The sequence below is a fragment of the Pelophylax lessonae genome (assembly GCF_965119305.1).
Source record: "Pelophylax lessonae genome assembly, chromosome: 12".
Taxonomy (NCBI): Eukaryota; Metazoa; Chordata; class Amphibia; order Anura; family Ranidae; genus Pelophylax; species Pelophylax lessonae.
In genome coordinates this window covers 95,885,417-95,910,669 of record NC_138779.1, presented here as the reverse complement: position 1 = coordinate 95,910,669, position 25,253 = coordinate 95,885,417, and the positions used below count along the sequence as shown (strand labels likewise).

Genomic DNA, 25,253 nt, shown 5'->3' with positions numbered 1-25,253 from the left:
TTCCTAGACTATCACTGATCCACCACCAAACCTGTCATGCTGAACAATATTACAGACAGCATAACGTTCTTCACAGGTTCTCCAGACCCTTTCATGTCTGTCCCATGTGCCCAGGGTGAAGCTGCTCTCATCTGAAAAGCACATGGTGCCAGTAGTGAACCTGCCAATTCTGGTGTTCAATGGCAAAAGCCAATATTGAGCTCCACGGTGCCGGGCAGTGAACACAGGGCGCACTAGATGATATTGGGCCCTCAGGCCATCCCCATGAAGTGTGTTTAGAAAAATTCACACTAGTGGCCTTGCTGAGGTCATTTTTTAGGGCTCTGGCAGTGCTCATCCTGTTCCTCCTTGCACAAAGGAGCAGATACCTGTCCTGCTGATGGGTTAAGGACCTTCTACAGCCCTATCCAGCTCTCCTAGAATAACTGCCTCTCTCCTGGAATCTCATCCATGCCCTTGAGACTGTGCTGGGAGACACAACAGACCTTCTGGCAATGGCACCTATTGATGTGCCAACCTGGAGGAGTTGGACTGCCTGTGCAACCTCTAAAGGGTTATTACCTCATGCTACATATAGTGACACTGACCCTAACCAAATGCAAAACTAGTGAAAAACAGTCAGAAAATATGAGTAGGGGGGAAAAAAAAAAAAAGTCAGTGGCCTCTACCTGTAAAACCATTCCAGTTTGGGGGTTGTCTCATTGTTGCCAATCTAGTGCACCTGTTAATTTAATTTACACTGAAACATCTGTAACTGATTAACGACCCTCTCTGCTACTTAACTGACCAGATCAATATCCCAGGAGTTTGACTTCATGCTATACTCTAATTAAAAAGAGTTCCTTTAATTATTTTGAGCAGTGTATGACCAGGAAAACTACCATACTGGTAAAATTGGCCAAAAGGTATAGGGTATATCCAAGGGTATAGGCCCAAAAGGTAGGCACCTGGAGGACCGAAAGGACCAGGCTGAGATTCCACTGCACTTCCACTTGCCACTGTGGGTGGCAATGGGGGTTGGACTTCGGAGCTTGGGGAAGAAACGGAGGATGGGATGGACCCCTGGCTAACTAGGATAACGTCCAAAGGGGACCCACATGCTGAAAGAGTACATGGAAGTCACGCCCCATGTGAACCCTCATGCAGAAGGGGGGGGGGGGGGTGGACAGGTTACTTATGGTACACTGTGGAGGACAGGGTTAACCGCTATTTTTAAAATACCATCACGCTCCTGGTGTCCAACAATGACGCTAAGCCTGTGCTGCACAATGCAGGGAGCCCAGAAGCCGGAGTCTAAAATGGCACCCAAGCCCACTCCAGCTGCATGGGTTCAAAACAAAGACTCTGTTGTGGTGAAAACCGCCCATGGTCCCAATAAAAGAAAATCGTCATGGGTGCTACTTGGGCTATGGAGGAGTCCAATGTCTGAAGTTACAAGCTGGTCTGAGTCTTTTCTCTGCAGCAGGGTCTGGGTATGGTTCCACTGGTGTGCCCAAGGTACTGATCCAGAATCTGTGCCATTAGCCTGGGTGGGTGGTGCACAGCTCAGTACTTGGGAGTAGGAATCTTTCAGTAGAAGCCAGTCATTTCCCTCAACAGGGAACTTCCATTACTCAACACTAACGGTGGGAAAGCTGGGAAAGGGTGGGATTTTATGGAGGTCCATTTAGTTGTGCCAGTTTCCAATCACCTGAAGGGAGAAGAGTATAACCCAATCATCCAAGATTATCCTCGTCTTTTTTTTTTTTTTTCCTACAGTACAAAAGTCTTTTACCTGAGTAGATCGCCTTGACTGCCTCATAAGTCGAGACCGTGCTTTTCTCTGAGACTCCGATTCTTCATCCCGGACCGGTGTTTGGTAAGACCTGAAGTTTCAAACATTTAATAATTGTGATGTTAAAGCAGATGACTAAACTCCAGGCTAATGCTGACCATACACGTATAGTTTTTTGGCCGCGAATGTTCGTAGAACAATCGTAAGAAAATTCTTTGAACATTCGATGAATGGACAAATGTTGTTCGAAAATTGTCTTTTGCTTTAAACATTCAATTTTAAAATGGATGTCATTTATGAGCGATAACCACATACTGCCTGAAATTTCGTTGACCAAGAAAAAAGTTTTCCTTCCTGCCCCTTCGAACTTTCCCATCACCGCACTAACGATTAGAAAATCAAATGAATTTTCTTAAAAACAAAAACTTCCATATGAAAATCTATACGTGTATGGCCAGCATAAGAGGTAAAAAACACAGAAGAAATATTTACTTAAAAGCAGTTTTACTGGACAAAGAACTTGTATTAATGAGGACAAAGTTTTTACGGGTCTAAACAATCCAAGCACAAGTTCTTCTCTTCCTGCTTGCAGCCTCCTGGGACACATTGCATGTCCTAGAAGGCTACGAGAGCATTCATAATGCACAGAGGGAAGCCAGCTGTGAAGCCACAAGTATCACAGTCAGCTGCCCACAGTATACACGCCAGTGCCGAGGACCCAAAGACCGGTGAAGAATCGCCCAGGGTGAATGCGGCACTTGATCCTTGGACAGGGGAGTGTGTTTATTTAAAGTTAGCAGCTACAGTTTTTGAAGCTGCTGGCTTAATTTTTTCAGAATTGACTTAACTACTTTAACACTATGGTTCTCCTTTTCAAATAATCAGTTCAGTCATGTTTTTTGCTGATGTGTTCAGTTCAATTTACTTCAGGTTTGCAGTTCAGTTTACCGTTCATTTTACATCAGTTTTTGATCTTTTTTTTGATGCACAAAGCAAAGATAGCTGACAAGAGTTAACAAAAAAGTTCCTTGCCTGAAAACAGTCATGGCATCCGTTTACATCCTTCTAAACAGAAGCAGTCTCGTTCAAAAAAAAAAAAAATAAAATACCATGGACCTAAACAAACCCGGACGTAGGCAGGATGTAAAAGGATGATCATTCATTAACATCCACCTGCCCGTAATCATACATTGTGGTTCAGTCTGGATTGATCTGAAAAACTGAAACTCATCCAGACTCAACAGCCATGTGAAAGGGCCCTTAGAGGTATCGTACCTACCCTGACCTGTGATGGGACAGAAAAAAAAAGCATATTGATAACCCTGTCTCTTACTTTACTCCCATTTCCTATCAGATTTACTTGTTGGGCACATGGTGCACTATAGCAGTGGTCCTCAACTCCAGTCCTCAGGGCCAACTAACAGGCCAGATTTTAAGTATTACCTTGGGGAGATGCGGACTAGAGTACAGCAATCACTGAGCAGCAAATGATATCACCTGTGATGTATTTCAGTTATCTTGCAAACCTGGCCTGTTAGTGGGCCCTGAGGACCAGGGTTGAGGACCACTGCACTATAGCACAACTGACTGGCTTGTAGTGAGGTATCTCACTCTCCCAGTTTGAGCTCCGCTGTACAGGGCATTGCATAATACCAGCTGAGAGCTATGTAAATCTCCAAGCTGGACAGAGAGAAATACAAATTCTTTGGGCAGGTAAAACAAATCGCATATATGCATTTCAATAGTGTATTTTGTTTTTTGCCTGGGTTTCAGCTTCAAGTTATTTGTGTGTACTGAATAGGTCACACCACTACACTTTTTTAAACCTGCACTTACCCAAGAGTATCCATAAATTCAGGCACTTTATAAAGTTGACAAAAGGAGCACATAACATGCTTTATTTTGTCACACTATACTAGAGTTGTACCCTGTCAAAACCCAAATGAAATTTGACAATAAAACTTAAAATGTCTTCTGAAAATTTAACACTGAACTGGTGTATATGTGGAGGACAGCAGAACACATGCCCAGAAAATAAAGTCAGCAGAAAGGTTCAAGCAGTAGGTTGACTTGCAGGTAAAAAAAAAGTGTCCTACCTTCGTATGTCTTTGGGGTCAACAGTGGAGCTTGTGCTGGAGGACGATGTGGAGGTGGTGGCAGTCATGCTGGTCAAGGCATTTGTGTGCAATTGTGTGGTAGGAACCATGTCAAGTTTCATTTGCAGCCCACATTCTGTGTCTCTATTAAGTTGACCGAAGGAGACATTGGTTTTTCTTTATGTACCATTAATCATACCTCAGGTTTGAGGCTTCACAAACCACTTTTAATATTCATAGGTTATTATTCTAGTGGTTGAAGAAAAGTCATTTTGAGCTTACCAACATGATCTACAGGTTGAAGAAAAATCATATTGAGTTTATCAATATGATCTACAGCAGGGGTCTTCAAACTATGGCCCTCCAGTTGTTCAGGAACTACAATTCCCATCATGTTCAGTCAGGTCTGTGAATGTCAGAGTTTTACAATGCCTCGTGGGATGTGTAGTTCCGCAAAAGCTGGAGGGCCGTCGTTTGAGGATCCCTGATCTACAGCATACACAGAACTAAAGCGCAACTGGTGACAAGTGGTGTGGGTGTTTAACAGACCAAAAAACAGATCACAAAACGAGAAACAAATAGTGAATTATAGCTGATAACTTTTGCAGTTATATAGATCTTGGAGAACAAAGATGCAGTTGTGGGGGCAAACTTTCTACCCAGTAATCCCTGTTTAGGTCACAGCATTCAGCCTTAAAGCGTTTGTTACCCTATGAAAAATGATACCACTATATATATATATACATATATATATATATATACACATATACATATATATATATACACACATATACATTATATATATATATATATATATACACACATATATATATATACATATATATATATACACACACATATATATATATATACACACATATATATATATATATATATATATATATATATATATATATATATATACATATACATATACATATATATATATATATATACACACACAAATTTTTTATTTTTTTTTTTTTTACAACCTGTTCCCTTATGTGTATGCTGCTCTGCGATCACGTGACCGGTCGGCTCGCTCTCTCCCCTCCTCCCGAGTGACGTCAGCAGAGAAATCTCCGCCCCACCCCCTGCAGCTGTCAGACAGTGAAAGGCCGGTCACGTGATTGAAGCAGCACACTTAAATCAGGTATTCACAGCATTATAATTTTTTTTATTTTTTTTAAATAAAGGGTTGGTCTTCAGTGCATAAAAAAATGAGCACTGTCTATGATACTTCTTTAGTATCACGAACAATACTCTGTTTTTGTTGCAAATGCACTAATACGGCTACAATCACCTCAAGCATCTTCCGTGCAGATAATCTCTGCATAGAGGTGATTAGGTATGCAAACAAAGGATGACATCCAGTTCTCCAATTCAAATATAAAATGCGGGTGCTGTGAGGACAACGTGCTAATAGGTTGTGGCTGGTACTAACTTATATCAGCATAGAGCGCTGAAGTGTAAAGAAGTAATTTTAGTGAGTGAAAAGGGTATGTTTCCAAAAGCATTTCCAAGCAAAAAAAATCAGTGACAAACCAGATTGTGGGGGTATAAGACTATAAAGGGTTAAAAAGGAGTGGGGTTCAAGAAAGAATTGTGTAATGTCTAGGTGGACTAATAAGTACAATTACTTACCCCTCCTTAGCATCTGATAAAGAATCTGAGTCTTGAAGGCTAAAAATCCTTCTGGCTGGAGTTGGCGGAATACGAGCCAGACATGGCTCTTTGTTCTATGAAAGATAGAAGGAAAAAAAAATAAAAATAAACTAAGATAACCTGTATAATGTAATAAGCAGAAAAAGGCGCACAACAGGCCGAATTAGCCCTCAGCCGGGAAAAAAGCACTCTAACAAGCATGCCACAACAATACAGATTTATATCCATTTATTACTTTCAATACGGTGAAAAAACTATGGTACAATAACCCACCTTAGTGTCTGCAATGGTCTGCTAGTGTTTTACAACGAAAACTCCTTTTAATCACTGTCCTCCTGCTTCTATGGTCCTACCATCATCCAAGCCTGATTTGTGGGCATGTCAACTGTTGAGCAGTGGCAATGCTCAGTTATCAACACCCACTGTGTAGTGGGTGGGTGCATTATGAGCACTACCTTGCATGCATGCACCAGACTGAAGGACACAGGAAGCCTTGAAAGCTGCAGGCCAGGGGTGGTTGGGGCAGAACAAGGGGACGTCATCTTAGCCTAGGCATGGAATGAGGAAGTGGGAGCAAGTATTTGCTGGATAAGCCACTTAACACAGGGCATAAAAACCAGGCTAAGGGATTCAACTATGCATGAAAACATAGGAACTGGAGTGCAGAAAACTAGCAGCATGTGCTCTGGACCAGGGGAGTCAAAAATTGAAACATTTGGCTGTAAAAGGAGGCAGTTTGTTGGCGAAGGACTGGAAAGCGGTACAATAAGTGTCTGCAAGCAACAGTGAAGCATGGTGGAGGAGCAATTTTGGCGCTGCATTTCTGCAAATGGAGTTAGAGATTTGGTCAGGATCAATGGTGTCCTCAATGCTGAGAAATAGGAGCAAAATACTTGTCCATTATGCCATACCATCAAGGTGGTGTGCGACTGGCACCACATTTATTCTGTAGCAGGACAACAACCCCAAACCAACAGCCAATGTCATTAAGAACTTTTAGTGTAAAGAAGAGCAAGGACTCCTAGAAGTGATGGTTTGGCTACCCAACAGAGTCTGTCTGGGATTACATGAAGAGACAGAAGGATTTGAGGCAGCCTACATCCACAGAAGATTTGTGGTTAGTTCTTCAAGATGTTTGGAACAATCTACGGGCCGAGTTTGTTTAAAATTTATGTGCAAGTGCATCTAGAAGAATTGATTCTAGTTTGAAGACAGAAAGGGTGGTCACACAAAATATTGATTTGATTTTCTCTTATTTACATTTAATTTTGTTAATTGCCAAAAATACTATAAACACTTCTATTTTTGAAAGCATTCCTAATTTACAGCATGTTTTTCAAGCACGCCTAAGACTGTTGCAAAGTAGTGTGTAATATATATATATATATATATATATATATATATATATATATATATATATATATATATATATATATATATATATGTGTGTGTGTTTCTCGTGAAATGCACTGGAGGATTAACATGCCCATATAACTTTAGAGCCTTAAGTTGCCCATACACTGATCGGTCGGTCGGTTCAGCCAGTACCAGATGAATTTCAGTGTGTGGCAGTCTCGCTCGAGAGAATACAAGGTTATAACATCTGTTGAACATGCTGAAATTTTTGTTCCTTGATCAGCGGCTGAAGCCGGCTGATCAGTGTATTCTGTCATTAGTGAGTGTGACTTTGTATTCTTAAAGTACTGGCAAGGAGAATTCGTCTATCCACCTTTTTTGTGTGGGTGGAGGAATCAGCTTTTTTTTCAGCTAGTGGGTTGGACAAAAAAACTAGCAAACAGTGTATTGCCAAGCCATAAATAGATCAAAATTTAGCTGGTTCAACAGTGATCTGGCAAATTTCAATCCATGTATAGCCAACCCCTGCCAACCAGAAGTGGATTGATTAACTTGTTGAACAGGGGTGTTTCAGAATTTTTCTTGATCAGTGGCTGCAGCTGCTGCTAAATGTATCCTGACAACAGGGCAGCCAATGGAGTGGACACATACAGTCAAAGCAGACTCCCTGTCAGTGGAAAGGCAATCAGAGAATAAACATGGAGTCACAGCAGACAGACAGATATCACTCAAGTCAGTCTCACACAATGACTGTGAATGGGGGCTCACAAATACTACATGATACAAGTATGACATATGTGGGAAGTTTCCTTATATGCCAGCAAGATGGTGACTGGGATAATGTTAGCTTCATTTGCACAATCACATGGTGAACACAGGAGAGGATGACAATTGCACCATGAATTGCTCAGTTTCTCAGTTCATAGTTAAGTATACAACATAGCAACAGTCAGTCTATATGAATATAGAGGCAGTTATAAGCAGAGGTCACACTTTGCATCAACAACATGCAAAGGGCTACATGAAGATGGGATCAAGTCATACACAAGAATATGGAGTTTTGAAAGGGATGCTTTAACAACATGGGGAAAGACAATGCAACACAAAAGCTTCTGCATGCAGACATGTTTGATAAGCTGTGTGCCAATATGGCCATATTATTGAAGCTTATATACTGTAATCAAGAGGGTTGAAACATATTCCAAAGCATTAAGTAAACTATATAACCACTGACATATTTGAATAAAATTCACTATTCTGAATAATCCATTTGGGAAATGGGCACACCGTGCTAGTGTACATCATGTGTTCTTTATTCGCCAATAGCATATAACGATAAAATTACATTTTGACAAACTAAAAATTGTAAGCGGTTTCAGTTTACTGGTTGAAAGACCAAAATCTTTTAAGTACTGTATTTAAAGTCACATAAACATGGAACTAAAGGCAAAAAAACTTTTACTCCCCATTTAGGAAAGAGCAATGGAGGGTGTTTTGCAATCTCTGCTCCATTGGGGAGATTTCCCTTCCTGTCACAGCCAAAACAGGAAGAGAGAAGAAATACCTCCAAAGTGAGGGAATCACTGTGTCACCAGGGTCATTAGAACTAGTGGCCTCATTGGAAGAGGTTACATCTATACAGGTCCTTTTAAAAAAATTAGCATATTTTGATAAAGTTCATTATTTTCTGTAATGTACTGATAAACATTAGACTTTCATATATTTTAGATTCATTACACACAACTGAAGTAGTGCAAGCCTTTTATTGTTTTAATATTGATGATTTTGGCATACAGCTCATGAAAACCCAAAATTCCTATCTCAAAAAATTAGCATATCATGAAAAGGTTTTCTAAACGAGCTATTAACCTAATCATCTGAATCCACCAATTAACTCTAAACACCTGCAAAAGATTCCTGAGGCTTTTAAAAACTCCCAGCCTGGTTCATTACTCAAAACCGCAATCATGGGTAAGACTGCCGACCTGACTGCTGTCAAGAAGGCCATCATTGACACCCTCAAGCAAGAGGGTAAGACACAAAGAAATTTCTGAACTAATAGGCTGTTCCCAGAGTGCTGTATCAAGGCACCTCAGTGGGAAGTCTGTGGGAAGGAAAAAGTGTGGCAGAAACCGCTGCACAACGAGAAGAGGTGACCGGACCCTGAGGAAGATTGTGGAGAAGGAAAAATTCCAGACCTTGGGGGACCTGCGGAAGCAGTGGACTGAGTCTGGAGTAGAAACATCTAGAGCCACCTTGTACAGGCGTGTGTAGAAAATGGGCTACAGGTGCCGCATTCCCCAGGTCAAGCCACTTTTGAACCAGAAACAGCGGCAGAAGCGCCTGACCTGGGCTACAGAGAAGCAGCACTGGACTGTTGCTCAGTGGTCCAAAGTACTTTTTTCGGATCAACGCAAATTTTGCATGTCATTCGGAAATCAAGGTGCCAGAGTCTGGAGGAAGACTGGGGAGAGGGAAATGCCAAAATGCCTGAAGTCCAGTGTCAAGTACCCACAGTCAGTGATGGTCTGGGGTGCCATGTCAGCTGCTGGTGTTGGTCCACTGTGTTTTATCAAGGGCAGGGTTAATGCAGCTAGCTATCAGGAGATTTGGGAGCACTTCATGCTTCCATCTGCTGAAAAGCTTTATGGAGATGAAGATTTCATTTTTCAGCACGACCTGGCACCTGCTCACAGTGCCAAAACCACTGGTAAATGGTTTACTGACCATGGTATTACTGTGCTCAATTGGCCTGCCAACTCTCCTGACCTGAACCCCATAGAGAATCTGTGGGATGTTGTGAAGAGAAAGTTGAAAGACGCAAGACCCAACACTCTGGATGAGCTCAAGGCTGCTATCGAAGCATCCTGGGCCTCCATAACACCTCAGCAGTGCCAAAGGCTAATTGCCTCCATGCCACGCCGCATTGAAGCAGTCATTTCTGCAAAAGGATTCCCGACCAAGTATTGAGTGCATAACTGAACATCATTATTTGAAGGTTGACTTTTTTTGCATTAAAAACACTTTTCTTTTATTGGTCGGATGAAATATGCTAATTTTTTTAAATAAGAATTTTGGGTTTTCATGAGCTGTATGCCAAAATCATCAATATTAAAACAATAAAAGTCTTGCACTAGTTCAGTTGTGTGTATTGAATCTAAAATATATGAAAGTCTAATGTTTATCAGTACATTACAGAAAATAATGAACTTTATCACAATATGCTAATTTTTTGAAAAGGACCTGTATATGCTCTGGTGACAACTCAAAATTTGAGTAAAAAGGAAAATAAAATCCCCAACTTTAACAGTAAACCAGACAAACCGAGAGGGCATATCTCCCTAGAGTGGACACAGACAACAACCTGACAGGTTTTAATCCCACTCTACTATCTAAAACTTTAAAGTTTTGCCTTTAGTTATATATTTAAGGGATTTTCTATTGCACAGCACAACTTAACATTTTTGTTATGCCTTTAGAGGATTTCTGATAACAGGGCTGTCTTCTGGGGAGTTCTGAGTATCGAAGAATCACTCCAACGATCACTGGGGTCGAGAGCGCAACAACCTTAAACTTAAGTGGAAGCAAAGTTCGATCAGTAACTTTTACCTATAGGTAAGCCTATCTTAAGGCTTACCTATAGGTAGTATAAATATCTTGTAAAATGGGCACCGTTTAGGAGATATTTACATTACATGCAGCCAGTCACCTCACCCACCCATGCCATTCCTTTAGAGCCCTGTGCCATAATCAGCAGCTCCTGGCCAGTCACAGCTCCGGAGTCCGTGAACCCGGAAGCAAGACGGGTGAAGATGGGAGCCCCTGCAGCACTGGCATTTCGTTTTAAGGCAAGTTTTACACAATGTGCTAGTATGTGGCAAGCATACTAGCACATTATAACATTACCTTGCAGGGTAAGAAAAAAAAAAAAAGTCCATCAAATGCGCTGCGCCCCTTTAAGCCAAGAAAGCAAAGCCCAAAAAAAGTATAGAAAAATGCACTGCAAACGCAGCCCAAAATGCACTCAAGCACGCGTCAAGCGCCTTTCAAACGCGCTTCAAATGCGTGTAAACATTTAGTCAAAAACACGCAGTTATGTGCAGTTTGTGAATGAGTCCCAAGAAGAAGTGTAAAATCCAACGTCAAATAAATGCTTTTGACCTAACCAAAGGCCAGAACTGCAACGGACGTTGACAGACAGCAGTAAAAGTAGCCAAAGAAGGCAATTAACTAGGGAACATTGCACTTGGAGGCAGGTATAGGTTTATTCACCAAGTTGATAGATTATGTACTCTGGGAGCTTTGTGGTTTCACACAAACCTGCATTTTAACTGCTCATTAACAGACTATAGAAGAAGTTTTTTTTTTAAATAGTTGGAAGATGTACTCTATTATAGTGCACAATGTTATGCCATGTATAGATTAAGGGATTTGACTAGTGACATGCCAGCTATTAAAAAAAGAAAAAAAAAAAAAAAACACAACTGAAAGCCCAACCTCAATCACCAAACTCTTAGTTTTTTGAACAGGGTTAAAAAGGAAAGAACTGCTCACCCTTTCTTGGGTGTCCAGGCGGGGACTGGAAGCAGAGCGTTTGATCCCAGGTTCTTTGGCACTACTGTCCTCTACTTTGGCATCTTGCAGAGCCCCGAAGCTGCCAGTTTTGCGTAAGCCTGCCCTCAAGTTGGAAAGGGAAAGCTGGCATTTTTCTGTGAAGCTGCTTGATGCCCCAGTGAACTATAGACATGGAAGAACGAAGTTTGGGGGATTTTTCAAGTTGTAGGGGGGAAAAAAATCATGACTGCTTAACAGTTAAGAAAACAAGCACACCTAGTATGCCATCAAAAAATAAAGCAGAGTTAAAAAAAGAAAAAAAAAAAAAAAAAAAATGACGATGAATCAATGCAGTCACTTATTTCAGCGGAACAATGAGTGAACATAATAAATGTTGTGAGAAATTGGGGTGAGACATAAAAAAAATAAGATAAAATGCACACGTTATCAATCCTTTTGTGTGTGGGGACTGTGCATATAATATACTGGAGTGTGTATTTCATAAAACAATCATATTATATAGAAAATAACTGCTCATTTTGTAAGGTAAAAGACTAGGAATATTGCATATCATTTATAAGACATGTAGTAAACTGCCTATTTTTCGGTTGGAGTTAGTTTAATAAGCGTTACCATTGTTGGGTTGGAATCCAACTTCCGCATACACTTTTGCGTTGCTGATCTCTGTGGCACTCAACAGCTGGTATCATTTAGCCGGCATTCTAACTCATGTCCAACAAAGAAATCACTTTGTCACCCCATTAGTTTTCATATTCTGAGGTACTGAGGCACAAAGGACCCCCCCAGTCCCCAATCTGCAATATTAGGGAGTCATGAATAGTACCTAAAGCTGAACATGATGCTAAAAACAAACGCCGGCAAAAGGTTTGTTCTCATGACCATCCATATAGGAGTTTTACTCAGCCCTATCACACAGAGTAGTCTTTTCTAGTAGGGCAAGTGAACTTATTTTTTGCTGCTACAGTTTGAAAAAAAGGGTATAGGTGTTGTCCCTCCCCTATCCTGTAACTGCACAGTGACTGCCCTCTCCTCCTATCAGCATTTCCCGTGTTCTACATTAGCACATCGGCACAACTAGCTGTCTACTTGTGTTGCTTGTTCTTTTTATAGCGTTTGGCATGGACTAGTGTGACAGATTTCAGCTGTCAATGGCTGCAAAGGAAGCAGTTGGTGCTTGCAAATCGTACGTGCTTAACTACCGATGTCACACAGGCGATTCACTTACATGGCTGGTAATCCCTAAACAAGTAAGCAAATAGATGCCGACTGGTGGTATTACATCATTGCCTAAACTAGGTCATGGCCATATTTGGGCAACGATAACCCCCCTATCCTCACCCCTTCCTTTATAAAGCCGATGACAGCTCAGGAGCCGTCAGACTAGTGGTGCCATCAGGATCAGTCGTGTACACTGGGTCATTTGGGTCAGCTAGGTTCCCCCCACTCCCCGAGTCAGTAGGCATTGTGAGCAACGGTTGGTTTACAATGAGGGCATGTGGCCTAGTACAGTTCCAGAAAGATGGGGGGTATGTGCTGGTACATATTTATTTTTTCATTCTTGCTCTAGGAGTGCTATAGCAAGTGTGACATCTACAAGGGTAAAAACAGCAAACTGACCCCTTTAAAGGCTCCCCCAAAATACACAGCAGACCCTTTGACACCCCCTTGTCTCTTGTCCGAAAAATTGATTTTTGACTTTCTGTAAAATCCATTTCTCTGATTTTCATTGACAGACTCCTGATTCTTAGCCATTGGGTTATACTGCCCTCTACATGAGTAGGACATAAGGCAAGAAAAAGCTTGACTACACCTATGGGCAGTCCCAGGGGGTATGCACTCAAACTCCGCTATAGGCACTCCGTTTTGTTACAATCAGTGTAAGGAGAAAGCCAACTCTACAGAGGTGGGCCAACACATCTACTTTATAAAAACTTTGTAAAAGTGTGCACAGACAAGATGGCCGCCTTGCAAACCTGCATCACTTAACGGAAGGTCAAGGAGGCACTAAGCGCCCTAGTAGAGTGTGCCTTAACAGGGAAAGGAGGAACCTGACCCCTAATGGAATAGGCCTGACTCACTGTCAAATTCATCCGGAAATTGTCGCAGCAGAAGCGGCCAACCCCTTTTGAGGTCCAACCGTGAGTACCAGTCCGACTTCCTAAAAGACTCCGTAGCTGCAAGGAACACCCTGACTGCCTGAATCACTTCCAGGGAATGCAGAGCAATGTCCTTAGGTGGTTTAGGCCTGGGACATAGGGAAGGCAACACAATGTCTTCATTCAAATGGAAATCAGAGACGACCTTTGGAAGGAACAACGGACAGGGAGAAGTATCATCTTAGCTCAGTAAACCCACAGGTTAAGGTGAATGACAAGAAAAGGCCGCCAGCTAGGACTGAACTGCAGGACAAATGTCAAGCTCCCTGGATAAAAGCTACGCAACAAGGAATGTGTAGCCTATGGATGTTGAAAGAAAACCACCAAGGCCGAAACCTGGCCCTTGATGGTACTCAAGGCCGGGCACTTCTCAACCCCCGTTGGAGGAGGGGGGGGACCCTCTGGATCTAGATTATCAAGTCCGTCGCCCAGTCAGCAATAGTAAATTCTCACAGGAAAAAAAATAAAGATAGGAAAAAATCCATTAACAGGGAAAAAATTGCCAGGACCAGGAGATACCAGCAAGGAACTAGGTCCTTACTCCTGACTAGGCAGAGGAAAAATTGGATTTTTGTACTTACCGTAAAATCCATTTCTCCGAGTTCGATGGACACAGCGCTCTATAAATCATAACTAGTGGGTTATATTGCCTCCTCCAGGAGTAGGACTAGGCAGAACAAAAAAACCTGGCTATGCCCATGGGCCGTCCTCAGCTGGTATACAACCCCCTCTCTGCTCTAGGTAATCAGTTTAGTAGCAAGCAGTATTAGAAGTATCAGAACTCCATAGAGGGGTGGGTGCTCTGTCCGTCGAACTCCGAGAAATGGATTTTAGTACAAAAAAAAAAAAAACCAAAAACTAATTTTCTCTCTTTCATCAACAGACACAGCGCTCCAAAAAACATATCTAGTGGGACATCCAAAAGCAGTGCCAAAAGGAAACGAGGGGTGGGGAAAAATAACCCAAGGCTAAACATAACCAGGACGAAAAGGAGCCTTAACCGGGTCATAGGAGCCTTAACCGGGTCACAGGAGAAAAAGGTTTAAAAAAAAAAAAAACAAAAAAAAAAAAAAACAAAAAAAAAAAAAAACACACCCCTCAAGAGGGAACAGCCGCTCGCTGAAAGACTTCCTTGCCTTCACCATAGTAGGAATCACTGATCCAGACAGACCTCTATCCCTCAGTAGCTGGCTTTCAATAGCCAAGCCATAAAAAACAGCAACTGTAAAAGCAGGATGGTAGATCAGCCCTTGGGACAAGTGGTCTTCTCTGAGAGGAAGCCCCAAGGGACATTTACACCCACCAGGATGTTTGGAAGATCCTCGCTCTTGATTACTCACAGGAACTGTGGAAGAAGTCTTAGCCGAGGATGATACTGGCCTTACCGTGGCCCTTGGACGCCTGCGGTGTCTGTCAGAGGCCCCCGTGACCTCATCACGAACTTGTGACAGCAGCCGGTGAATCACGGCCTGTGGTCCCTGAAGTTTGTTTAGAGGAAGGACCACCCAGGTCAGAAATAGAATCAGACCTAGGTAAATCAATTCCCTGGACAGGGCTAGAGGGGGGGGGGGACCTTAGGTAAGCCAGACATCATCTGAACCTTTGCAGGAATTAAATCCGCACAAAGGAAACTCAGGACCCAAACCTGAAAAGGACAAGCTTTGTCCCCCTTTCTGGGTACCCTCAAAATAAACATTTTGTGGATTTCCTTGATGCACAAAGAAGTCCACGGGAGCCGGAAACCAGCGAAGACAACCCCCCCCCCCAAATAATGGGTGGGGGCAGACCTTCATGCTGAAGAAGTCTGTCTTGTCTGCTAAACTGGGACCCCTCCAGACTACCAGGGCAGGAAACACTATCCCAGAACCTGGTGGGGGCGGATAGTAGGAAAAGCTGGGATAGTGGGGTAAACCTCAGGGGTCTCTGCTGCATTCTCTGCCCTGGGACCCCCACCAGACTATGTCCAGAAAGGGGGGGGGAGTGGGGGAAGCCCAGCTCAGTGAGGGATTTAAGGATGGGAGGAGGGAACTGCAGGCAGGTACGCCAGTCCCAGGAGGTTACCCACCTTCCACCCCAAAGAAAACCACCAAAAAGGGGAGAGGGGGGACTCTACTTACAATTCCATGGTACGGGTAACGCTCCAGAAAGAACTTTCGCCACTGAAGTAGGGGGAGCTGTTGGCCGCAATTTAGAAATGCACCCCAGTGCGTTTTTGAAAATTGAAAATATTGCTGGGAAGGTAGTGTGTAAATGCGCAGATGGTTGCACTGTTCCAACCCATAAAGTTCCTGATCACAGCAGTCACACATTTAGGGTAAATTGTAAGCAATTCAAATTTGTACAATTTAGACATCTGTGAAGACATCTGTGGATACAGCAGAACACAACTTTAAAAGCTGAGAAACAAGAGCGGAGACCCATCTCCTGGGAAAATTCTTGCACAGTGTTCTGCAGTGGTTTCTGGGGGTATGTTGCTTTGGATTCTACTGTGATTGACATCCCCCAACGCTATCTGTTGGGGGATATCAATCACAGTAGAATCCAAAAAAAATTGCAGATTGGACAGAGGAAACTTAAGCAAATCAGGGGAGTAGATGTGGATGGTGTGTTTGTGCGTTCAAAATGCGAAGGTAGGCCACTTTTCTTGCTCATTCTTGGAGTCCAGTCATAACGCATGAACTTTGGAACATAATTGAGTTAGATTTTTTTTTTTTTTTTTTTATTACTGTAATATTCCTTTAGATTTTTATATGCATTAGTGATCATCTTTCCTTGTAAATAAAAAACACCTTTGCTTCTTTAAAGATTATAACTATTATTCTTATCACGAATACTATTATTAGAACCCTAGCAGAGTGGCATAATTCAGGAAAAAGAAACTGAATCAACATTTTATCTAGAGAAAAACACCCCTGGATTTTTCAGCACAGACTCAACAGTCTCATACCAATGATCAGGACCCGGGACTCCCCCAGTTCCCGGGTCACCTGATCGCTGTGATAACCTCTGACTGGCCATCACAGTGATCAGTCACTGTAAGCCTGCTCCTGTGTTTACTTCCTCTCCTGAATGGAGAGGAAGATACATGGTCTCTTACTCTCTTTGCAGGAGCTAAAGGTGTAAAAAAAAAAAAAAAAAAAACACAAGATCAAAAGGTTTTGCCAGTAAGTGTTAGGGTCAAGGTTGGTGGTCAAAGGTCAAGGTCAGCATATTTTGGGAAGAATGTTTTTGGAAAAAAAAAATTTTTAGGTTAGTATCAGTGTGTTTTAGTTGGGATAAAAAAAATGCAAAATGCACACCATTGTTTCTGGGCTCTATTATGGGTACAAACAAAATATGTGGTGGCATGGCTGCGATTGTCAGGAGCAGGAGAATTTATTTTAGGTTGTTCGTTCTTTGTAGGTAAATTATGGTTATATATATATATATATATATATATATATAAATTTTATATTGCTATTTTGGGCAAGTTCTCTTGATTATAAAAAAAAAAAAAAAAAAGCAGAGCGGGAGATATAGGTTACCATCACCAAAGAAAACTCAATTTGTCCTGAAAAAAATAAAATAAAAAAAAGTTATAATCCACCTGGATACACTAAGTTATGTTGTAAAGTTTTACTAACATATATATGTCAAAGTTGCAAAACTGTGCTCGGGCAGTAACATTTGTTTTACCCTTAGGTGGGAAGGGGTAAGGGATATTCATATTCAGGTGTTTTACCAAACAGCCTTGAAAGTGTGCAGACAAAAAGAGTCGCAAACGCCTAGTGCATTACCTTGGACACCTTCAATTTATTTAACCACTTAAGCCCCGGAAGATTTTACCCCCTTCCTGACCAGGGGGTATTTTGCGATTCGGCACTGCGTGACTTTGACAATTGCGCGGTTGTGCGACGCTGTATCTAAACGAATTTGGCGTCCTTTTTTTCCCCACAAACAGAGCTTTCTTTTGGTGGTATTTGATCACCTGTGCAATTTTTTGATCACGCGCTATAAACAAAAAGAGCGTAAATTTAGCAAAAATAGCAATATTTTTCATTTTTTTATATGAAATTCCCCCCCCCCAAAAAAAATTTAAAAATCTAAATTTTTTAACATTTTCGGCCAATTTGTTTTATGCTACCTATGTTTGGTAAAAAAAAAAAAAAAATAAAAAATCGCAAAAAGCGTATTTTGATTGGTTTGCGCAAAAGTTATCGCGTTTACTAACAAAGGGAAAGATTTTTGTCATTTTTGTTGTTTTTTTTAACGCGTAATGGCGGCGATCTGCGATTTTTTTTGCGGTACTGTGACATTGCGGCGGACAGATCGGACCCTTGACTGACATTTTTGCCACTTTTGGGGTTACCAGTGACATTTCTACAGTAATCAGTGCTATACATATGCACTGTTACTGTAACAGCCGACCGCCGATGTAGATAGTCGTGCGGCGGTCGGCAAGTGGTTAAAAAACACTCAAACATGAAGAGTAAAATCGCATGTCAAAATCAACTCTAAAGCGTTTCAGGAGACATGCTCCCTTCATCAGAGCATTTTTTTTTAAGGTGTCGAAGGTAATTCAATAGACGTTTGCTCCTTGTTTTTTTGTCGGTTTTCAGTGTTTTGGAGTTTCCCCACTCATGGAGAGCAGCATGCCAACAATACCCAAGAGTGAGCACTTGGGTTATATAAGATGTTTGAAAGTGTGCAAGAGGCAGCTGGTTGGCCTATGCTAAAAAAGGTATGTTCTGGTCCTTGCTCTCCACTGGTACCCCCACTTTTGCTAATGCCAGTTTTACAGGCATTGGACTTTTTTTCTGCCGCTAAACACCCCTCCATGTTAACCTATGTGTCCATGCACGCATAAACGTTTAGGCTGGGTTCACACTAACGCGAATTGGATGCGGGGGAATTGATGCATTAACTTCGCATGACAGAAGAGTGTGCCAGGCTCTCATTGGAGCCGGTTCACACATCTGTGGCGGCTGCAGAGCAGATTGCACAGGAGCCCGGTGAGTCTTTGGCACCATTTCAGGTCCGAATTCAGGCAGAATTTGGGCCTGATTTGTCCCTGAAACATAGAACAGGGATGCACCGGACCACCTGATGTTAGCTGTATCTGATTAAAATGTGAACCCAGCCTAATAGACAGGAGTATTTTGAGGCAGGGAAAAAAACCCATCACTTAAGCAATCAGAGGCACGCATTTGGGCAGAAAAAAAAAAGTGCAAAAACATGCGTGTTTATGCACGTTGATATATTCTACTAGCCAGAATAAATTATTTTTTTCTGGCCAATAGAATGCATTATCGCCAAATGCCTATGAACACTTGTGAAAAAAAATGGCCTTCCCAGTGTCTTTTAAGCAGCTTTTCTCCTATAAAAGATTTAAAAAAAAAAAAGACATCCAAATGGACCACACTGTGCATGAAACCTTAACATCACACTGCAACGCCAGCACACTGAAGGGTCAGAAGGTAAGGTGTTTTACAGGCTATCATACCAGACAGCTCTCATGGAATTCAACAGATAGGCGGATTGGCCAGATCACATATTTCTGGGCTGCACCAAGAAAGTATGATTACTTATTTCACTGCATTATGTGAACACACATTCTTTAGTTGATAAAGCTTCTTTTATGGGTAGCAAGCGCAAGACCTACACCCGCACAGATTTCCAAAATTCATTTAAGTCATAACTAATACAGTGAGTGATTAGAAAGACTGACAATTTAACTGCTTTATAATTAAAGCCTCACAAGGATGGCGGATCAATATACTACAATGTGAAAATGCCAAATCTCAGGGTACAATTGCTTTGACATTCCTCTGTGAAACTGAGTTTTCTGCAACACAGAGTTATGGCTCATTCACACTAGCTGCATGCTAGATTTTAGAATTGCTGGCTGGTGTCCATTTTTCCGAGCAGTACAATGTGCAGTTTCAGTGCATTGCAAACATTTTTCTACTTTACTGAGCGTAGAAAGCTGCACTCACTCTCCGTGCACTGTTCTGTGGTAAATTTCAGTGTCATGTGACCGCACAGGGCACCAGGATTGCGGTTAAAATGGGGCACACAGAAAATGTTTTTGATGGTGCCCTTGAGATGACCGGTCTGGATAAGGTGCAGGAAAACACCAGTCATTGCACATTGTGTGAACGGGTGTAGAAACTTAGAAATGTTTTAGTTTTCACAAAAGAATAGGAGAAATAAAGAAGGTAAATGGGCAAATGACAGAAAAAAATAATAAAAAGCACAAAGAACAAAAAAGCACAAAAAGCACACACACTACAAACAAGACAAATGATGCTCACCGCCGCCTTTTGGCCTCTCTGGGGCACCAGAATGATGCCGGTTTTGCGCAAGCTCTGACGCCACATGGAGGGACCTATTGGTCCAGCAAGGGGTAAGATGGGAGTGACAAAGGTAAGAAGGGGCTGGTGGGATGGAGGACACAAGCAGGTGCATGTGCACAATCACGCAAGACAAAAAAAAAAAAGGAAGCGCAAATAGGGGTAATAGGGCAATGGAAGGAAAAAAAAAAAAGTAGGACATCAGCAAACGTGCAATAAAGAAAAAACAAAACCAGTCACCTCAGATGGAAGGGAAGAGGAATAATGAAAAGTGGTTAAAACAGAAAGGGAAGGATAAAGAGAAGAAAATCGGTCTAGAACTAGAAATGTTATAAGGTGAAATTAAGATACAAGCTGCAAAGAAACTTAAACAGCTTTTTTAAAATCAGTATTCCAACATTTTAGCTTCCACTGTCCAAGAAAATACACTAGGCCTCAGTTATCAATGTGTCTGAGGAAAGACTTAATCCAAGTCATATATATCTACCAGACATCCCCTTTTCTATTTCCACTGCATTGTGTAGAAACTGAAGTCGTTTTTTTAAAAGACCACAAGTGAAATAATTTACCTCTTATGCTAGGTCCAGAGCTGTTGGCTACTGTACAAACCGTTTCATTCATGCCAGATATTACACATAGCTCTCCTCTTCCGGCGCTACAACATAGCGCAGGGACTGCGTAGTTTACTCTCCCAGCATCCATTCACAAAATGTCTTCTATTCTCAGAATGCATTACATATGGGTAAGGGAGATCACATTACCCCCCCACCCCTTTCTGCCCTTGTATTCTGTGAACAAAATACAAATAAATTTGCAAATGGACAAGGGGAGAAGGGGGGGGTGTAGTAGAAAACGTGATCTTTTCACTGCATGAGTGCCAGAATGCTCATCCTCTGCACCAAAAGAAGAGTGGTGTGTGCAATCATCTGCCATGAATACAATTTTGCCACAGTAATGCTCTGAGCAAACATACTCTTCATCTGAGGTAATATTTTGCTTGTGGTTAAAAAAAACATATCTGGCAATTTCACGAGAAGGCAAAGAATACAGCTACACGTGGTTAAAGGCCAAAACTGTGAAGTGAAGCCACTCTCTACCCAAACTTCCCATAAACAATGCTCTTGCACATCCACAAATTAATTTTCCCCACAGCTTACCTGAAAAAAATCCTTTTCTTGGAGTACAATCACGGGACACAGAGCAGCCATAATAATTACTATCTGGGTTATACGCCACCAATAGGTGAATTGACACTGGCAACCAAAGACAGGAAGTCCCCCTCTATATAACTCCTCCCATACAGGAAGTACCCCGGTTTTGTAGCAAGCAATAAACATCCCAGACAAGAGGGAAGGGAACCTGGGTGTCCTGTGATGTACTCCAAGAAAAAGGATTTTACAGGTAAGCTGTAGGAAAAATCCAATTTTCTTTATAGTACATCACGTAACACAGAGCAGCCATAATATTTACTATCTGGGATGTCCCAAAGCAATGCACTTGAGGGGAGGGGGGGGGGGGGGGGCGACACTAAATACGAAAAAACCACCATCAGGCCAAAAAGATCTATATAGCTGCCTCAAGCACACTGGCCAAATGCAGAATCTTCCTGGGTCAGAACATCCACCTGATAGAATCTAGTGAACATATGCACTAAAGAACCAAGTAGCGGCCCTGCAAATCTGAGCCATAGAAGCTTAATGGCGAACTGCCCAAGAAGAACCTACACTTCTAGGGGAATGTGCCTTTACCAGAAAAAAGGTGGAACCTTCCCCTTTAAACCTTTATGCCTGGATAATAACCTGGCGAATCCACTGAGAAATTGTAAACCTAGATGCTGCCTGCCCTTTCCTGGGCCCTTCTGGCAGCATGAACAAAAAGGGTTGGTCTTCCGAATCAGAGCTGACATCTTCAAACAGACCTTAAATGCACGTACTACATCGAGAGAATGTAACAACTTTTCCTCTGCTGTTTGAGGATTTGGAAAGAAGGAAGGCCGTATAATGTCTTGATTCAGATAAAAAGCGGACACCACCTTGGGCAAAAAATCCTGGGTGTGGACATAGAATCACCTTATCTTGATGCAAGGTCAAAAATGGCTCCTTACAAGAAAGGGCCGCTAACTGATACTCTTCTAGCTGAAGTTGCTGAAACCAAAAAGACTAACTTTCTGGTCAAAAGAACCAGATGAATATGCCAAATGGGCTCAAAAGGCTGTTTCTGTAGAACTGCCACCACCAAATTTCAAATCTGTAAAGAAAAGCACACGCAACCTCGGGCAATAAAGCTTTAATAAAGGACAATAACACAGTACATTGAAATTGCACTCACACTTTTTCTTTAAGGCAATCGCTTTACAGCATTCCAACAGGAGCTACTCGCTCCTCCCGTCCCTCCAGATGGTGACTCTGCGGTCTCCTCATCCGCGGCTGCCGCCACTGTATCCCCGCTCTCCTTCACTTCCTGTGTTGCCTGGTCACCGGATGCCGGTTCTAGTGCGCCTGCACACTATACCAACGTGATCTACGGCGCCTCAGGAAAGCCTCAGCCAAAGCCGGAGCCACAAGTAGTACGGAGCTGCAAGGTGGGGGATTCAAGACACGGGTGCACTGCCTCTGCTGTTGCTACGGACCAAAAAAACATACAAAGGAGGTGAACACATGGACAGCGCCATGGGCTAGTGAAGTACTCCTCTTTGTACTTGTTGTATATCAGCATGTGCAGGATCTGTCCTTTTTGATTGTCACCACCAAATTTAAATACCAAGGACACAACAGTGGCCTAACTGGCGGAAGCATATGTAGCACCCCTTGAATAAAGGCTCGGACCAAGGAATGCAAAATGATCGATCTTTGAAAAAAAGACTGACCAGGCTTAAATTTGACCTTCAATAGTGCCTAAGGATAGCTTCATATCTACCCCTACTTGCAAGAAGGCTACAATTCTCCGATTATATATTGCCACTACCTGGCCTCACACCAAGAAATGTAAGACTTTCAGACTAATGTCCCTAGAGACTGGTTTCCTAGCATTTATCACAATAAAAACTGCAGGACCAGATATACTGCGATCCCTCAAAATCAAGGCTTCAATAGCCAAACTGTCAAATTTAGAGATTGTAAAGCAGGGTGAAATATCGGACCCTAAGATCTGGACGCAGTGGGAGAACCCATGGCCTTCCCACTGCCAACCTTAGAATTTGCACGTACCAAATCCTCCTGGGCCAAGGTGGAGCCACCAGGATTACTGACTTCCCTTTTTCCCAAATCCTGCGCAGAAGTCGTGGCAGCTGAACTGGGGGAAAGGCATAAATCAGGGAGTCACCAAGGCATCCATTTCGACTTCAAGAAGATCCCTGGTCCTGGACACAAATTTGTCAAACTTGTTGTTGAACCTGGATGCCAACATGTGTCCAGGATCCCCCATCATTGACAAATTAATACAAAGATCTTGGGATGCAAGGACCATTCCCCTGGAAACATCTGCTGGCAACTTAGTCTGCCTTCAGTTCTCTATTCCTGGAAAACGGACAGGCATGGAACAAAATTTCTCTGCCCAGGAAAGGAAGTGACCCACCTCCTTCTGGGCTGACTGACTCTTGGTGCCCCCTGATGGTTAATATATGCCACAGTCGTGGCATTGTCAGATTGCACCCTGACGGGGCAACCCCGAAGTCAGAGTCCAGTACCTTGATGCCCGACAAACTGCTCGGATTTCCAGGATATTCATGGGGAGGACCATTTCCCTTGGACAGTGGCTTCCTCCAGAACTGCCCCACAGCCAGGAAGACTGGCATCTGTAGTCACCACCTTCCAGACTACTGGAAGAAAGGATTTCCTGCTCCCCAAATTCCTGGCTACCAACCTAGACTCTTGACGTACCCCTTGGTACTAGAGACATGTGACAATCTAGGGCCTGGATCTTTTTCCTCCAGGCTGACAGAATGATGTTCTGTAAAGGTCTGGCATCGAATTGGGCATAAGGAACTGCTTCAAATGAGGACACCATCTTCCTTAGCAACCTCATACAAAAATGTACAGAAGGATACTTTTTCCCCTCTTACAATCTGAACTAGATCCTTCAGGGCTAGGACCTTTCTTGGCAGCAAAAACACCTTTGCATGTACTGTGTCCACAAGGATACTCTACACTCTGAACCGGCTGCAATGCTGACTTTGCCAAATTCAGAATTCAACCAAGACTTTCTAAGAACTGAACTGCCCGGAACACATTCTGGCTTAGAATAGAAGTGTACAAGTAATAGATCATCCAAGTATCCTATTGCTGCTATCCCTTGAGAGCTTAGAATAGCCAATAGTGGAGCTAGGGTTTTTGTGAACACACAAAGCCGTGGCTAGCCTGGAGGGCAAGGCCACAAATTAAAAATGACGGTCTTCCACCGCAAAGCGCAAAAACCTTTGATGGGCCTAAAAAAATGGCATGCATCCTTGAGGCTTATGGATGCTAGAAATTCTCCTCCTTCCAGAGAGGCCATGACTGAGTAAATTGACTCCACTGGAATGTGCGAATGTTTAAGAATTGGTTCAGAGCTTTGAGATCTAGAATAGGTCTCATCTCCATTTGGCTTGGGGACTACGAAAAGGTTTGAGTAAAAACCCCTGAATTTCTCGTCGTCTGGAACTTCTGTAATCACTGCTTGAGACCTCAGGTGGTCCAGAACCAGAAAGGAGGATCTTCTTTTTAGAGGATCTGCAGGTATGTTTGACCTTAAAAACCAAGGAGGAGGCAATACCCGAAATTCTAATTTGTACCCCTGCGAGACACTGGAAATAACCCAGTTGTCCTGAATCATTTCCACCCAGGCCTCCAAGAACTGTAGCAGCCTTCCCACCACCCGACTGGGTGGGAGCATTCCTTCACAAGGTAGACTTACAGCTAGGCTTGGGTAGGACTTGGCTCTAGATCCAGACAGCTGAGGCCGTTGAAACTGCCTGGGATTAGAAGTACTGGGAACCTGAGCGTTCGACACCTTAAAAGGGTGTTTACTTCTTTTCTTAAAAGGGTGTTTACTTCTTTTCTTAACAGGTAGAAGCACACTCTTCCCCCATGAAATCTTTTGGATACATTTGTCGAGATAATCACCAAATAGGCGCTACCCATGAAAGGGAAAGCCAGCTAGCAATTTTTTTTTTTACACGGTTATTCTGCAAACAAACTTTTTAGCCACAGGATTCTGCGCATATGAACTGACCAAGAGCAAACCTAGACATTTGCTGTATGGAGTCCTTAAGAGCATCTACTACAAAAAACAAATCCAGAAGAAAATATGCTAAATCTTCAGC

General features: G+C 42.5%; 1 protein-coding gene across 3 annotated transcripts in view; it reads right to left on the bottom strand.

The window, feature by feature from the left end:
• Nucleotides 1–25,253, bottom strand: part of PPP1R12C (protein phosphatase 1 regulatory subunit 12C) — a 202,415-nt gene that overhangs the window by 62,539 nt on the left and 114,623 nt on the right. For 2 of the 3 annotated variants that reach the window (XM_082273822.1, XM_082273823.1), the window contains exons 10-13: nt 11,446–11,628; nt 5,515–5,609; nt 3,871–4,014; nt 1,775–1,865 (exon numbers count right to left, since the gene is read on the bottom strand). In XM_082273822.1, coding sequence (XP_082129948.1) covers nt 1,775–1,865; nt 3,871–4,014; nt 5,515–5,609; nt 11,446–11,628 — 513 coding nt within the window. The remainder of the gene's footprint in view (nt 1–1,774; nt 1,866–3,870; nt 4,015–5,514; nt 5,610–11,445; nt 11,629–25,253) is intronic. The other variant, XM_082273824.1, reaches the window with a different exon arrangement.